The 15,175-nt window shown below is 47.5% G+C and overlaps 1 protein-coding gene across 1 annotated transcript in view; it reads right to left on the bottom strand.

The window, feature by feature from the left end:
• Positions 1-15,175, bottom strand: part of CFAP251 (cilia and flagella associated protein 251) — a 159,903-nt gene that overhangs the window by 32,271 nt on the left and 112,457 nt on the right. Inside the window, exons 17-18 of the mRNA XM_077293132.1 lie at positions 12,051-12,214; positions 3,799-3,889 (exon numbers count right to left, since the gene is read on the bottom strand). Of these exons, the coding sequence (XP_077149247.1) occupies positions 3,799-3,889; positions 12,051-12,214 (255 nt within the window). The remainder of the gene's footprint in view (positions 1-3,798; positions 3,890-12,050; positions 12,215-15,175) is intronic.

The raw sequence follows: 15,175 nt of genomic DNA, 5'->3' as shown, positions 1-15,175 counted from the left end.
GGGGAACGGAACATAAACAGGCAAGCGGGCATGGCTGGCGCTCTGGCAGACAGGCGGGCACGGCTGGCTCTCTGGTAGGCAGGCAGGTACGGCTGGCTCTCTGGAAGGACGGGCGGACAAGACTGGTATGCTGGAAGAACCGGTAGGGACCGGTCTGCAGGCAGGTATGTGAAACAGGTAGGAACCTGTTCAGACAGGAGGACAAAATAATAAGTAGAGAAAGACCCCAAGAGCAGATGCAGAGCGAAAGCACAGGAGCTAGAGCCAAGAACAGAAACGCAGGAGGCGGAGCCAAGAGCAGGAGAAGTAGAACCGCAAGGAGCGGAGCCAGGTAGAACCGCAAGGAGCGGAGCCAGGTAGAACCGCAAGGAGCGGAGCCAGGTAGAACCGCAAGGAGCGGAGCAAGGTAGAACCGCAAGGAGCGGAGCTGCAGAGCGAGAGCTGAGCGGAGCCGCAGGGCAGAGCCACAGAGTGCAGAGCAAAGTCAGAGTACAGAACTGAGTGCAGAGTAAAGCTACAGAGAGCAGAGCTGAGAGCAAAGCCACAGAGTGCAGAGCTGAGAGCAGAGCAAAGTCAGAGTGCAGAGCAAGACTCAGAGTGCAGAGCCGAGAGCAAAACCACAGAGTGCAGAGCAAGGTCACAGAATGCAGAGCAGGGAGCAAAGCAAGGTTGCAGAGAGCGGAGCCGAAAGCAGAGTAAAGCAAGACACAGAGGGCAGAGCAGGGCAAAGCAAGACACAGAGTACACACAGCAGGGAAAGGAAACCAAAGCAGGGATATAAACAGACACAGGAGCAAGACTAGGCTAAGACAAAGTCAGGAACCAGACTGGACACAAAGACATGGACACAAACCAGGGTACGACGCCCCTCTGGGTGGCAGACATAGGCCAGAGTACAAAGCCCCACTGGGTGGCTACACAAGGACATAGAGTAAGCGAGACAGGGCCTGGCACCTCAGCAGCTAAGAACTGACTGAGGGAGTAAGTTGCACAGGCCCCCACCAATGGGTGGGGATGTCTTAAATACAGGAAGCCTCATGGCGATTGCACCTTGCTAAGGTGTCCCTGGCCACACAGTCTCTATAAGAAACAGGAGTTGCCGGCAACCCCCCCTATGCATACAGACAGAGCATGCACAGAGCAAACAGCAGACATGAGGCACACAGCAGGGAGCTGGCAGCAGAGAGAAGTCACAACAAGGCCCAGAGAAGTAAGTGAGTTTGAGTGTAATGCAGGTGGGGGATGGGAGGCCATGCAGTGATGCCAGCAGAGTTGTTACAGCCTGTTGATCTAATTACTAATTTTTAACTGCATCTAGCCCAGGAAATCGTTTTGTACCTAATAGCATTTTGTGCTACTCAGCACAGTACCCCACCCATGAAGCAAGCTACACCGCCTGTTTACCTAAGTACTATTTTTTAACGGCATCTGGCCCAGGAAACCCTTTTGGGCCTAGTAGAATTTGGTGCTACTCAGCAGCGTACTTCACCCATGAAGCAAGCTACACAGCCTATTTACCTAACTACTATTTTGTAACGGCATCTAGCCCGGGAAATCCTTTTGGGCCTAGTAGAATTTAGTGCTACTCAGCAGCGTACCCCACCCATGAAGCAAGCTACACCGCCTGTTTACCTAACTACTATTTTGTAACGGCATCTGGCCCAGGAAATCCTTTTGGGCCTAGTAGCAATATCTGCTACTCAGCAGAGTACCCCACCCATGAAGCAAGCTACACCGCCTTCTTTCTTTCTCAATCTAACCCCTCAGCTCTGGGGTGTCCACTCTCCCTCCAGCTCTCTCCTTCTCACAGGTGGACTACCACGTGTTTTCACACTGTGGCGAATCTTTTGAGCCCAGGCATAAGAAGTCGTCGAGGTAATGGATAATATGTGCAGCCTTACAAACGTCCATGACGACACATTCGAGGAAGCAACTAAATGCCTCAAATAGTGAGCAGGATATGGAGCACCCCATGGGCAAACAGCGATCTATGTAGTATGCTCCTTCACAGAAGCAGCCCAGGACACTATTTGGAGGCACAGGTAGTAACCGGAACGCCCCCTCAATGTCTGTTTTGGCCATTAGGGTGCCCCTTCCCAACTTCTTGACCCGCCTGATTGCCTCGTCAGAGGTACAGTACATAGTACTGTACTTGGTTCCGCGTCGATGTTGTCGTTTACTGACCTGCCCCTTGGATATGACAAATGGTGGATTAGTCTGAATGCATTGGGTTCATTTTTGGCACAACTCCCAACAGGGGTACCACTACGTCTTCTAAGGAAAGTGTTCTGAATGGACCCGCCGCCATTCTACCTAAAGATATTTATTTTTTTATTTTTTTTGTCAAGACGTCTGGGTGTTGGTAGAGTGAGTTTAGATTTTTACTCCAGCCTTTCTTGATTTTAGAAGGGCATGACATGCCTATATCTGTCTCTCCTCCTCCTTTTACTCCTCCACCTCTTTTCTTTTCGCATGACTATATGTAGTTGTGACTTTTCCATGTGTTTGTTGTGTCTTCTGAGCAGTTTGTCAGCTTTTGGACACCTTTTAAGGCGTTTTCTATGTGTTTTCCATGTGTTTGTATGTGTTTGTGTTTGCCTGCCATTGGTTTCAATGGGGTTCGACGGTGTTCGTCGAACGTTCGACGAACAGTTCGTTGAACACGTCCCTGTTCGACGAACCGAACCGAACCCGAAGACTAGGGAGGTGGCTCATCTCTATATATAATTCCACGTGTGTTAATTCATAGTTCACAGTTTTGATGCCTTCAGTGTGAATGTACAATTTTCATAGTCATGAAAATACAGAAAAATCTTTAAATGAGAAGGTGTGTCCAAACTTTTGGTCGGTACTGTACATGTTATAGTTAAGAAGCTACCCAAACAGTCTGTTACCCACCTTCCAATGGACCCCACAAGACTAGTTAAAGGTTAATATATACAGCATACACTGAATTCTGCATTGATTTTTTTTCAGATGCGTGAACAGGTTTTGAAAACACATGTAATGAGTTATAATTTGCTTTGGATGTTTGTGACGAATACTAATATGTTATGGATGCTATGACATTCTTGTGAACAAGACGAGTCATTAATCTAATGGTGTGGTGCTGATAGCAAAAGAGTTGGCAATGATGCCCCTGCGGGGTGGTGCACTTGCTGCCCAGCTCTTTAATATTTCCGTTAGTAAGGTGATTTTCCCTTCTGCTGGCGAGCGTGGACACCACCCAACCAAACTCCCTGAATTATCCGGGGTCGGTTAGCGGACCAATGGCAGGGCAAGGCTTGGGGACCAATAGAAGCACCCTATTTAAGTGCTAAGTGACATTTATTGCTTCTGAAGCTCTACATAGTGGATTGAATGTCTGTATTCTAATCTGGCTCAGGAATTCACTACTCTCTAAAGATCAATCCTTTTGCATTTCACACTGGAATGCCTACCAACTCTTTTGCTTCATATCTCAGCTTGGCCCCACGGATTTGACCCCCGCAATTACCCTGACCACGTCTCTAGCAACTGATTCTGTCATTGTCCCTACCTCTGTGGTATTGACCTGTGTTGCTGAGCGTTCTATCCTCAGCTCGCTCCGCGAACAGTTACTCAAAGGATGAACCCCAGGGGCCGAAGCAGCAAATGCCTGTTTTTGGATACAGCTGAAAATTCACAGGGCAAAATGGCTTGCACCAAGTTTTAGAGCAGAAGTCCTTTTAAGAGTAAATGGAACCAGTAACACAATTTTCCCAATTATTCACGGTCCAATCTCTGTGTCCAAGAACTTTCCACTGGCTGGTAACCAACCTTGAATAATGCCCCATCTCTTCCTCCAGGCAACATTCCATAGAATGGAATCAGATCTTCTCCACCAAGGGAAGCAATGGCCTCCAAAGATCTGCAATACGAAAAATCAACATCAGCAACAGCAGGATATTTAAAGATTTGTATTTTGATTAAGGTAATTTAATTTAATTAATTACTGTGATTAGATCTTTCACCCGTCCACTTAAATGCACCAAAAGAGTAACTAAACTTCATTGTTATAATATGGACTCTGTGTTCCCCAATCACCATCCACACAATATTCACTACTATACAGGTCCTTCTCAAAAAATTAGCATATAGTGTTAAATTTCATTATTTACCATAATGTAATGATTACAATTAAACTTTCATATATTATAGATTCATTATCCACCAACTGAAATTTGTCAGGTCTTTTATTGTTTTAATACTGATGATTTTGGCCTACAACTCCTGATAACCCAAAAAACCTGTCTCAATAAATTAGCATATCAAGAAAAGGTTCTCTAAACGACCTATTACCCTAATCTTCTGAATCAACTAATTAACTCTAAACACATGCAAAAGATACCTGAGGCTTTTAAAAACTCCCTGCCTGGTTCATTACTCAAAACCCCCATCATGGGTAAAGGCCCCGTCTCACATAGCGAGATCGCTAGCGAGATCGCTGCTGAGTCACAAGTTTTGTGACGCAACAGCGATCTCAGTAGCGATCTCGCTATGTGTGACACGTACCAGCGATCAGGCCCCTGCTGCGAGATCGCTGGTCGTGTCGGAATGGCCTGGACCTTTTTTTGGTCGTTGAGGCCCCGCTGACATCGCTGAATCGGTGTGTGTGACACCGATCCAGCGATGTCTTCACTGGTAACCAGGGTAAACATCGGGTTACTAAGCGCAGGGCCACGCTTAGTAACCCAATGTTTACCCTGGTTACCAGCGTAAATGTAAAAAAAAAACAACAGTACATACTCGCCTTCTGATGTCCGTCAGGTCCCTTGCCGTCTGCTTCCTGCTCTCACTGACTGCCGGCCGTACAGTGAGAAGTGAGAGCACAGCAGTGACGTCACCGCTGCGCTCTGCTCTCAGTGTACGGCCGGATCTCAGTCAGAGCAGGAAGCAGACGGCAAGGGACCTGGACACCGAAAGGCGAGTATGTAGTGTTTGTTTTTTTTGGTAACCAGGGTAAACATCGGGTTACTAAGCGCGGCCCTGCGCTTAGTAACCCGATGTTTACCCTGGTTACCCGGGTGCTGCAGGGGGACTTCGGCATCGTTGAAGACAGTTTCAACGATGCCGAAGTCGTTCCCCTGATCGTTGGTCGCTGGGGAGAGCTGTCTGTGTGACAGCTCCCCAGCGACCACACAGCGACTTATCAACGATCACGGCCAGGTCGTATCGCTGGTCGTGATCGTTGGTAAATCGCTTAGGCTACGTTCACATTTGCGGTCAGCGCCGCAGCGTCGGGCGCCGCAGCGGCGCCGCATGCGTCATGCGCCCCTATACTTAACATGGGGGCGCATGGACATGCGTTGTGCTGCGTTTTGCGCCGCATGGCCGCAAGCGTTGGACGCAAGAAACGCTTCAAGTTGCATTTTTTTTGCGTCCAACTTGCGGGCAAAAACGACGCATGCGGCGCAAAACGCAGCGTTTTAGCGTGCGTTTTGCCGCGTTTTTGTTTGCGTTGTGCGCTGCGGCGCCGACGCTGCGGCGCACAACGCAAATGTGAACGTAGCCTAAGTGAGACGGGGCCTTAAGACTAGCGACCTGACAGATGTCAAGAAGGCCATCATTGACACCCTCAAGCAAGAGGGTAAGACCCAGAAAGAAATTTCTCAACAAATAGGCTGTTCCCAGAGTGCTGTATCAAGGCACCTCAATGGTAAGTCTGTTGGAAGGAAACAATGTGGCAGAAAACGCTGTACAACGAGAAGAGGTGACCGGACCCTGAGGAAGATTGTGGAGAAGGACCGATTCCAGACCTTGGGGAACCTGAGGAAGCAGTGGACTGAGTCTGGTGTGGAAACATCCAGAGCCACCGTGCACAGGCGTGTGCAGGAAATGGGCTACAGGTGCCGCATTCCCCAGGTAAAGCCACTTTTGAACCATAAACAGCGGCAGAAGCGCCTGACCTGGGCTACAGAGAAGCAGCACTGGACTGTTGCTAAGTGGTCCCAAGTACTTTTTTCTGATGAAAGCAAATTTTGCATATCATTCGGAAATCAAGGTGCCAGAGTCTGGAGGAAGACTGGGGAGAAGGAAATGCCAAAATGCCTGAAGTCCAGTGTCAAGTACCCACAGTCAGTGGTGTGGGGTGCCATGTCAGCTGCTGGTGTTGGTCCACTGTGTTTCATCAAGGGCAGGGTCAATGCAGCTAGCTATCAGGAGATTTTGGAGCACTTCATGCTTCCTGGCACCTGCTCACAGTGCCAAAACCACTGGTAAATGGTTTACTGACCATGGTATTACTGTGCTCAATTGGCCTGCCAACTCTCCTGACCTGAACCCCATAGAGAATCTGTGGGATATTGTGAAGAGAAAGTTGAGAGACGCAAGACCCAACACTCTGGATGAGCTTAAGGCCGCTATTGAAGCATCCTGGGCCTCCATAACATCTCAGCAGTGTCACAGGCTGATTGCCTCCATGCCACGCCGCATTGAAGCAGTCATTTCTGCCAAAGGATTCCCGACCAAGTATTGAGTGCATAACTGAACATTATTATTTGATGGTTTTTTTGTTTGTTATTAAAAAACACTTTTATTTGATTGGACGGGTGAAATATGCTAATTTATTGAGACAGGTTTTTTGGGTTATCAGGAGTTGTATGCCAAAATCATCAGTATTAAAACAATAAAAGACCTGACAAATTTCAGTTGGTGGATAATGAATCTATAATATATGAAAGTTTAATTGTAATCATTACATTATGGTAAATAATGAAATTTAACACTATATGCTAATTTTTTGAGAAGGACCTGTATGTATACAACTACCACTAGGCCAAATAGTCAAGCTGTAATAATTGATGACAATGATGTTTATGAGCCTCAAAATTCCCTGTGACACTAATGGACTTGTCAAATTACTGTAAAGGGGCAATTTGGAACCATAAAAAAACTAAAAGAACAAGACAACATTTCTTTGAAGCAAATATGATAGCAGGATCAGACTATGTAGTCTGTTACCATGAAAACGCACTGATTTGTTGTAGACACAAACAGTAATTATTTTTCATATTAGATAGACTGGAGCTATAAAACAATGGTTAAACACAGCCTATAATATAATGCTAATGTATTTCAAAATTATATTTATTTTTGGCTGGTCTCCTTTTAAGGAGTTTTACCGTAATCATTAATATAAAAGTTATTTCTTAGAGTAAAAACTGGTAACTTGTTATTTTTTCTGAAGTTATAAGTCTAGTTACCAGGCCAGGACACAACTGCAACCTTATGTGCACACGTTCAGGTTTTTTCGCGGTTTTTTCATGATAAAAACGCTATAAAAACTCATTAAAAACGCATACATTATGCATCCTATCATTTAGAATGCATTCTGCGTGTTTTGTGCATATGATGCGTTTTTTTTCCCGCAAAAAAACGCATCGCGGTAAAAAAAAGCAGCTTGTTCATTAATTTTGCGGATTTTCTGCGTTTTTCCCGCTATTCTATGCATTTGAAAAAAAATGCACCAAAAACGCACCATAAACGCGTCAAAAACGCATGAAAAAACGCGAAAAAAACCGCAAGCGGATTTCTGGCAGAAATGTCCGGTTTTTGTCAGGAAAATTTCTGCAAGAAATCCTGACGTGTGCACATACCCTAAGGGTACCGTCACACAGTGCCATTTTCATCGCTACGACGGTACGATTCGTGACGTTCCAGCGATATCCATACGATATCGCAGTGTCTGACACGCAGCAGCGATCAGGGACCCTGCTGAGAATCGTACGTCGTAGCAGATCGTTTGGAACTTTCTTTCGTCGCTTGATCACCCGCTGACATCGCTGGATCGTTGTGTGTGACAGCGATCCAGCGATGCGTTCGCTTGTAACCAGGGTAAACATCGGGTTACTAAGCGCAGGGCCGCGCTTAGTAACCCGATGTTTACCGTGGTTACCAGCGTAAACGTAAAAAAAACAAACAGTACATACTCACATTCCGGTGTCTGTCCTCCGGCGTCTCAGCTTCTCTGCACTGTGAGCGCCTGCCGGCCGGAAAGCTAGCACAGCGGTGACGTCACCGCTCTGCTTTCCGGCTATGGCGCTTACACAGTGCAGAGAAGCAGAACGCCGGGGGACAAACACTGGAATGTAAGTATGTACTGTTTGTTTTTTTTACGTTTACGCTGGTAACCAGGGTAAACATCGGGTTACTAAGCGCGGCCCTGCGCTTAGTAACCCGATGTTTACCCTGGTTACCCGGGGACTTCGGCATCGCTCCAGCGCCGTGATTGCAAAGTGTGACCGCAGTCTACGACGCTGGAGCGATAATCATACGACGCTGCGACGTCACGGATCGTGCCATCGTAGCGATGAAAATGGCACTGTGTGACGGTACCCTAAGAAAGCAGGCCATACACATGAGATAGCATTGACTGACAACGATCTCTCCTAAATCTCACATACACATGGCTGGAGAAAGCGATGACTTATCTCCCAGAAAACAAAAGGTTCAGGCAATTAAATTCAAGCTTCCCAACCCTAATCTCTCATACATGTTGGGACCTGACGTGTTATCACACGGCCATAGCTTTATTTTTGTCCATGGTCTTACTCTGCTTTTACATTAAAGAATACAGTGAAGCAGTGGTGAGGGCTATAAGATAGCGCTTACTGAATGTGTTGGGGGACACTTGCTTAGCAACGGGATTCAGTCACACAGGCACGATTTTCTCCATTAAACAGTCCATGCGGTTTATTTAGGCATCATAAACCGCCATATTACACATCACACACACATAGTTCATAGTACACTGCTTCAAACACTTCTCAAACACTACACCCGCCAGTCCTCCTTTGACTAGTTCCCGGGGGTGTCTGTGCGCTGTATCAATGTCTCTACTCACATAGCACGACATTAAGTTGCAGTCTCTAAACATGCCTGACCTCACTTCGTCCAGTTAACGTGGCAGACTACACAGTTCATTAACTTCCATGGAACATCATAGGCACTAACAGTGTTCCACTGGCAGATACTCGTCTGCCCATAACCCCCTTTATCTGGAGTTACCTTACTGGAGCTCCGTCTCCACATGCTGGCTCCTCGTCAGTCCTCACTCCCAGGGAAACTGCCTTACTGGGATCACCGTCTCAGACCATGCCTTGCTCACCAGGCCACCCGACAGTTCCAGACCCACAAAAGGACAGTAGCTTCCCCAACACAGTAGCCATCACTGGCTCTGCAAGACCATGGCCTCACCCCGTGCTCTTCAGGAATCCAGTCCTACTCCTAGGACATTCCAACACAGAGGCCATCCAGGTCCACAGCCTCTCCGTGTGCTATTCAGGGATCCAGTCCACACACAGGACCTCCCAACACACATGCCATCCAGGACCATTCAGGTCGATACACTCTGACCATGTGACCAGACCTCAGTCACATTATATCCCTGTAGCCACCCCTCCCACAGGTGGGAGGTGTGTGCGGTTAGCCAGACCTGCCCAGCTCTCCAACTAACCCTGTAAGCCTCCCTTATTATAAACTACACAAACACTTGTGGGACTACAGGTCCCAGAACAACATTACTGGCTTACAGCGCAGAGAATCTCCTCTGCGACACATACCAGCCATTCACAATGACGCCAGTCACGTCTCATTATCACAGTTATGCCTGCGACTGCCATGCACTCCCATGGCCTCCATACGCCTCCATGCGTATTCTGAGAACATACAGCGCTCCCTAGCTGTAACAGGGGTCACTGCCTCACAGGGCTCAGATTATCTTTTTTGCTGTTGAACCATATGTTTCGGACTTATAGTTATCAGGGAGCACCACCGTATGCTTGGAAGCAGAGCGTCCAGAAGGGTAATTGTATATGAATCATGTAGTGCTTGGGAATCAGCAGTGCCATGGTATGCTTCTCTGGGAGGTATACCTCATATACATTACACTGACAGCCAATACTGTACAGTAGACAATGGCAGCTTTAGGCGACTTTTATATAATGTGTATGATGCCTTGGTCTATTTACACTACATTTGAACATACTTGTGATATGTCTTAAAAGAAGCACTACCATTACTATTTTGTTTTTCACTAAATATGTGTATGTAGTGTAGTGTGTTAATATACTCACCTACCGCTGCTTTCTCCAGAATCCAGCACTGTTCCGCTCTACTTTCCAGTGACGTCACGGCAATTCAGACTCTCCTGCTCACTCTATGCTCTACGCGTAAGACAAAAGTCTCTTACAATATAAGCTTTTGAAGCCTTGTTCTAACACTCCATAGACTTACACTGTAAAAGTCACTTCTGGGACACAGAGCGTAGCGTGACCTGGAGAGTCTGCAGAGCAGTGACATCGCTAAGAAGCGGATTCCGGAGACAGTGGCGGTAGGTGAGTATATAAATATACTCACACTACATTACATACATATAGTATTATTATTATTATTTATTGTTATAGCGCCATTTATTCCATGGCGCTTTACATGTGAGGAGGGGTATATATAATAAAAACAAGTACAATAATCTTCAACAATACAAGTCATAACTGGTACAGGAGGAGAGAGGACCCTGCCCGCGAAGGCTCACAATCTACAAGGGATGGGTGAGAATACAGTAGGTGAGGATAGAGCTGGTCATGCAGCGGTTTGGTTGATCGGTGGTTACTGCAGGTTGTAGGCTTGTCGGAAGAGGTGGGTCTTTAGGCTCTTTTTGAAGGTTTCAATGGTAGGCGAGAGTCTGATGTGTTGTGGTAGAGGGTTCCAGAGTAGGGGTGATACGCGAGAGAAATCTTGTATACGATTGTGGGAAGAGGAGATAAGAGGGGAGTAGAGAAGGAGATCTTGTGAGGATCGGAGGTTACGTGTAGGTAAGTACCGGGAGACGAGGTCACAGATGTATGGAGGAGACAGGTTGTGGATGGCTTTGTACGTCATGGTTAGGGTTTTGTAGTGGAGTCTCTGGGCAATGGGGAGCCAGTGAAGGGATTGACAGAGGGGAGAGGCCGGGGAATAGCGGGGGGACAGGTGGATTAGTCGGGCAGCAGAGTTTAGAATAGATTGGAGGGGTGCGAGAGTGTTAGAGGGGAGGCCACAGAGCAGGAGGTTGCAGTAGTCAAGGCGAGAGATGATGAGGGCATGGACTAGGGTTTTTGCAGATTCTTGGTTGAGGAATGTACGGATTCGTGAAATATTTTTGAGTTGAAGTCGGCAGGAAGTGGAAAGGGCTTGGATATGTGGTTTGAAGGAGAGATCAGCGTCAGGGATTACCCCGAGGCAGCGAGCTTGTGGGACTGGGGAGAGTGGGTAGCCATGTACTGTAATGGATAGGTTCGTTGGGGGGTCGCGTGAGATGGGGGAAAGATGATGAATTCTGTTTTGACCATGTTAAGTTTCAGAAATCTAGCGGAGAAGAAGGATGAAATAGTGGACAGACATTGAGGGATTCTGGTTAGTAGGGAGGTGATATCTGGTCCAGAGATGTAGATCTGTGTGTCATCAGCATAGAGGTGATACTGAAAGCCATGAGATTCTATGAGCTGTCCAAGGCCAAAGGTGTAAATGGAGAAGAGCAGGGGCCCAAGGACTGAACCTTGTGGGACTCCGACAGATAGGGGACGAGGTGAGGAGGTGGTGTGTGAGTGGAAGACGCTGAATGTCCGGTCTGTTAGGTATGATGAGATCCAGGATAGGGCCAAGTCTGTGATGCCAAGGGATGAGAGGGTCTGTAATAATAGGGAATGGTCCACTGTGTCAAAGGCAGCCAACAGGTCGAGGAGGAGGAGGACAGAGTAGTGTCGCTTGCTCTTGGCGGTTAAGAGGTCATTGGTGACCTTAGTTAGGGCAGTTTCAGTGGAATGGTGTGACCGGAAGCCAGATTGTAAGCGGTCAAAGAGGGAGCAAGAAGAGAGATAGGAGGACAGTTCAAGGTAGACGTGTTGTTCCAGTAGCTTGGAGGCATAAGAGAGAAGTGATATAGGACGATAGCTAGATACAGAGGATATATACACACACACACACATTTATTTAAAAAAATATATTAATGGGAGTGCTTCTTTAAGTAGGTTACCATTTAGGCCTGCACTTACTGTAAGTTTGTTTTCCACATCATTACTGTACAGTCTTTTCCTCCAGCTGTAAACACGTATTGACCGTCACTTGAGCAGACAATATTGGCTACCCCATCTGGATGACAAATGAGAGCCATTGTCTTGTGTGGGTTTCCATCAACTGGTAGAATCTGAAGTCCAACCTAAGCAGAGATATTGAATAAAACTGACTTTGCAGTGGCATTTCTAAAATACTCTGTAAATCAGATACCAACTAAGAGTTACATTGATTGGGTATGTCATTGATTGGCTCTCATGATATTAACCCCTTTCTGACAGCTGACGGAATAGTACGTCAGCTGGCAGTATCCCCCGCTTTGAGGTGGGCTCCAGCGGTGAGCCCACCTCAAAGCTGTGACATGTCAGCTGTTTTCAACAGCTGACATGTGCCCGCAATGGGCGCAAGCGAAATCGCGATATGCCCGCGCCCATTAACAAGTTAAATGCCGCTGTCAAACTCTGACAGCGGCATTTAACAAGCGCTGCAGGCCGCGCGACCGGACATACGTGCACCGCTGACCTCCGTCACATGATCGGGGGTCATCGGTGTGTTGCTATCTGTCAGGAATCCCACCGAGCTGCCACCAATATGTCATGGTTCATGGGGAGGATACCTTTATCATCCCCACCACTCACACCAATTTGTCATGAACCGGGGTGTTTGGTTGCCCCTGTTTTTTTCTGAAGGGGATTTATCTATATCCCACTTCCCAGTTCCAGTTTGGAACTTGCAGCTCTCTGGCGCCCCCCTTACCCTCAGGTCAGTCAGGGTACTGCACCTTGGGTAATTAGTCGCCAGAAAGGCTGCCTGCTATGTACTGGCTATTGGGTATCCTGCAGCGAGGGCGATATAACTACTCCCACTCAGGCGGGAACAATAATTATCAACGCCGCCAGTCGCTGCAAAGACTCCCAATTGCACAGGACAAATTCTGCTGCCACCAGCTCTGATTTCTTAATTATTAAAGGGTCCGGAGCCAACCCAGATTAGTAGCGTAATTCACTTCAGAGGACGCGACCGTATGTTATAGAGCAAGGAGAGACAAGCTAGTAATTTTATATTTTACTCCAAAAAAGGCAGGCAGTGTTTACAGAGGTATGAAAAGATATTATGAAGAAGCCAAGTATCATATGTACAATACAATTACAAATAAAATGGGATTAACGCTGAAAAATCACTTACATTTTGTTATGTCATATCATCTGATGGCTGACTGTGTGCTGTGGGGGAAGGATGAGCATATATCCAGATGCAGCACCCCTGTATAGCGGCTAGACACCAGACAAAGACACGTGAAGACAGCTGCTTCACTCACTTATTTCCTAGCCTAAAACCAAAGCCCTCCCCCTATGGTGACCTCACTTAGAGGCTGGATACTCCTCTGTCTTACCATTATGAAAAATCATCATTCTACGTATCTTGGCATAGGAACCTCGGAGAAAGATGACACCCATGTCATTATGCTCAGCGTGCCTATTGGAACCCGAGAAGTGGACCCTCTGGGTCACGGCTTCAGAGCCCCCAAAGGCGAGTGGACCAGATGGAGCCACCCCCTGTACAGGGAGTGTTTGGGACAGGCCCAAGGAGGGTGAAGCCGCAACTGCCGGAGCCAAAGGGATGACTGAAGATAGGACCAAAGATGGGTCAGAGGACAGGAGAGAGATGGAGCCACTGAGGCAAACAGATCGGAAGAAACACCGGACGGGCAGAGCAGAGACTGCAGAGAATATATACTGACCGGTATGGAGGAGATACACGATAAATGGGGAACATCAAAAACACAGGACCGGCAGGGACGGCTGGAACACAGGATAGGCAGGGAAGACTGGCACACTGGACTGGCAGGGACGGCAGGAACACAGGACTGGCAAGGATGAGTGGCACACAGGACTGGCAGGGATGACAGGAACTCAGGACTGGTGAAACGGCAGGAACACAGGACTGGCAGGGATGACAGGAACTCAGGACTGGCGAGACGGCAGGAACACAGGACTGGCAAGGAAGGCAGAAGACGAGAATGAGACAGGAGCCTAGACAGGGTAAACGCTAGTGGAGCCAAAGAAACTAAAGGGACGCCGGCTAGAAGCCGACAAACACAATAGACGCAAAGGCGTCTTACCTGGACGGATGCAGGAGAGAAATACCCGATGGGCGCCGCCATATTGGGGGCGGAGCCAACGGGTCACGACCTCCCAGATGCCCCAGCGGTAAGAGGAGCCCGTCTGCGCATGCGTGGACCGCCGAAGGGACGAGAACCAGGGAATCCAGACGGAGAGGAGCGAGGAGGAGCGTCGGGAGCGCGCCAGCCGGAAAGGTAAGTATTAGGCGGCGTAACAGTACCCCCTCTCTTACCCCCCTCTCTTTAGAACTGGAAAGGAACCTTTTCAAGACTAGAGGAGCATTGATATTCTCCAGAGGCTCCAAAGACCTTTCCTTGGGTCCAAACCCTTTCCAATCAATCAAATAAAACGTCCTGCCCTTGACGGTTTTCTTAGCGAGAATATTCTTAACCTCAAAAGAAGCATCAGAAGAAATAGGTTGGTGAGAACGTGATGAAACAGAATAAAAATGATTAAAAATTGCGGGTTTGAGGAGCGATACATGAAAAGCGTTAGGAATGCGTACGGAAGCGGGCAATTTCAACTTGTATGCTACGTTATTAATTCGGCTAGAAACCTCAAAGGGACCGATGTAACGTGGACCTAACTTCTGAGAGGGAATTTTGAGTCTAATGTAGCGAGAGGAAAGCCAGACCTTATCGCCAGGTTGATAAGGAGGGACATCCAAACGCCTTTTGTCAGCATACCTTTTCATTCTGCTACTAGCCTTTTCAAGCGCCTCCTTAGTCTCCTGCCAAATTTGGGAAAAGTCCTGGGACAAGGAATCCGCCACTGACACGCCTGAGGTGGGGAGAACAGGGAGAGAAATGCCGGGATGTTGCCCAAAAACAATAAAAAAAGGGAGACTTAGATGAAGATTTGCTAGTGTGGTTATTGTAGGCGAATTCTGCCCAGGGAAGAAGAGACACCCAGTCATCATGGTGAGCATTGGTAAAATGATGAAGATATGATATAAGGATTTGATTTACACGCTCCACCTGACC

The sequence above is a fragment of the Ranitomeya variabilis genome, chromosome 1 (genome assembly GCF_051348905.1).
Source record: "Ranitomeya variabilis isolate aRanVar5 chromosome 1, aRanVar5.hap1, whole genome shotgun sequence".
Taxonomy (NCBI): domain Eukaryota; kingdom Metazoa; phylum Chordata; class Amphibia; order Anura; family Dendrobatidae; genus Ranitomeya; species Ranitomeya variabilis.
The sequence above is the reverse complement of the archived record's forward strand: the minus strand, read 5'-3'. Positions and strand labels throughout refer to the sequence as shown.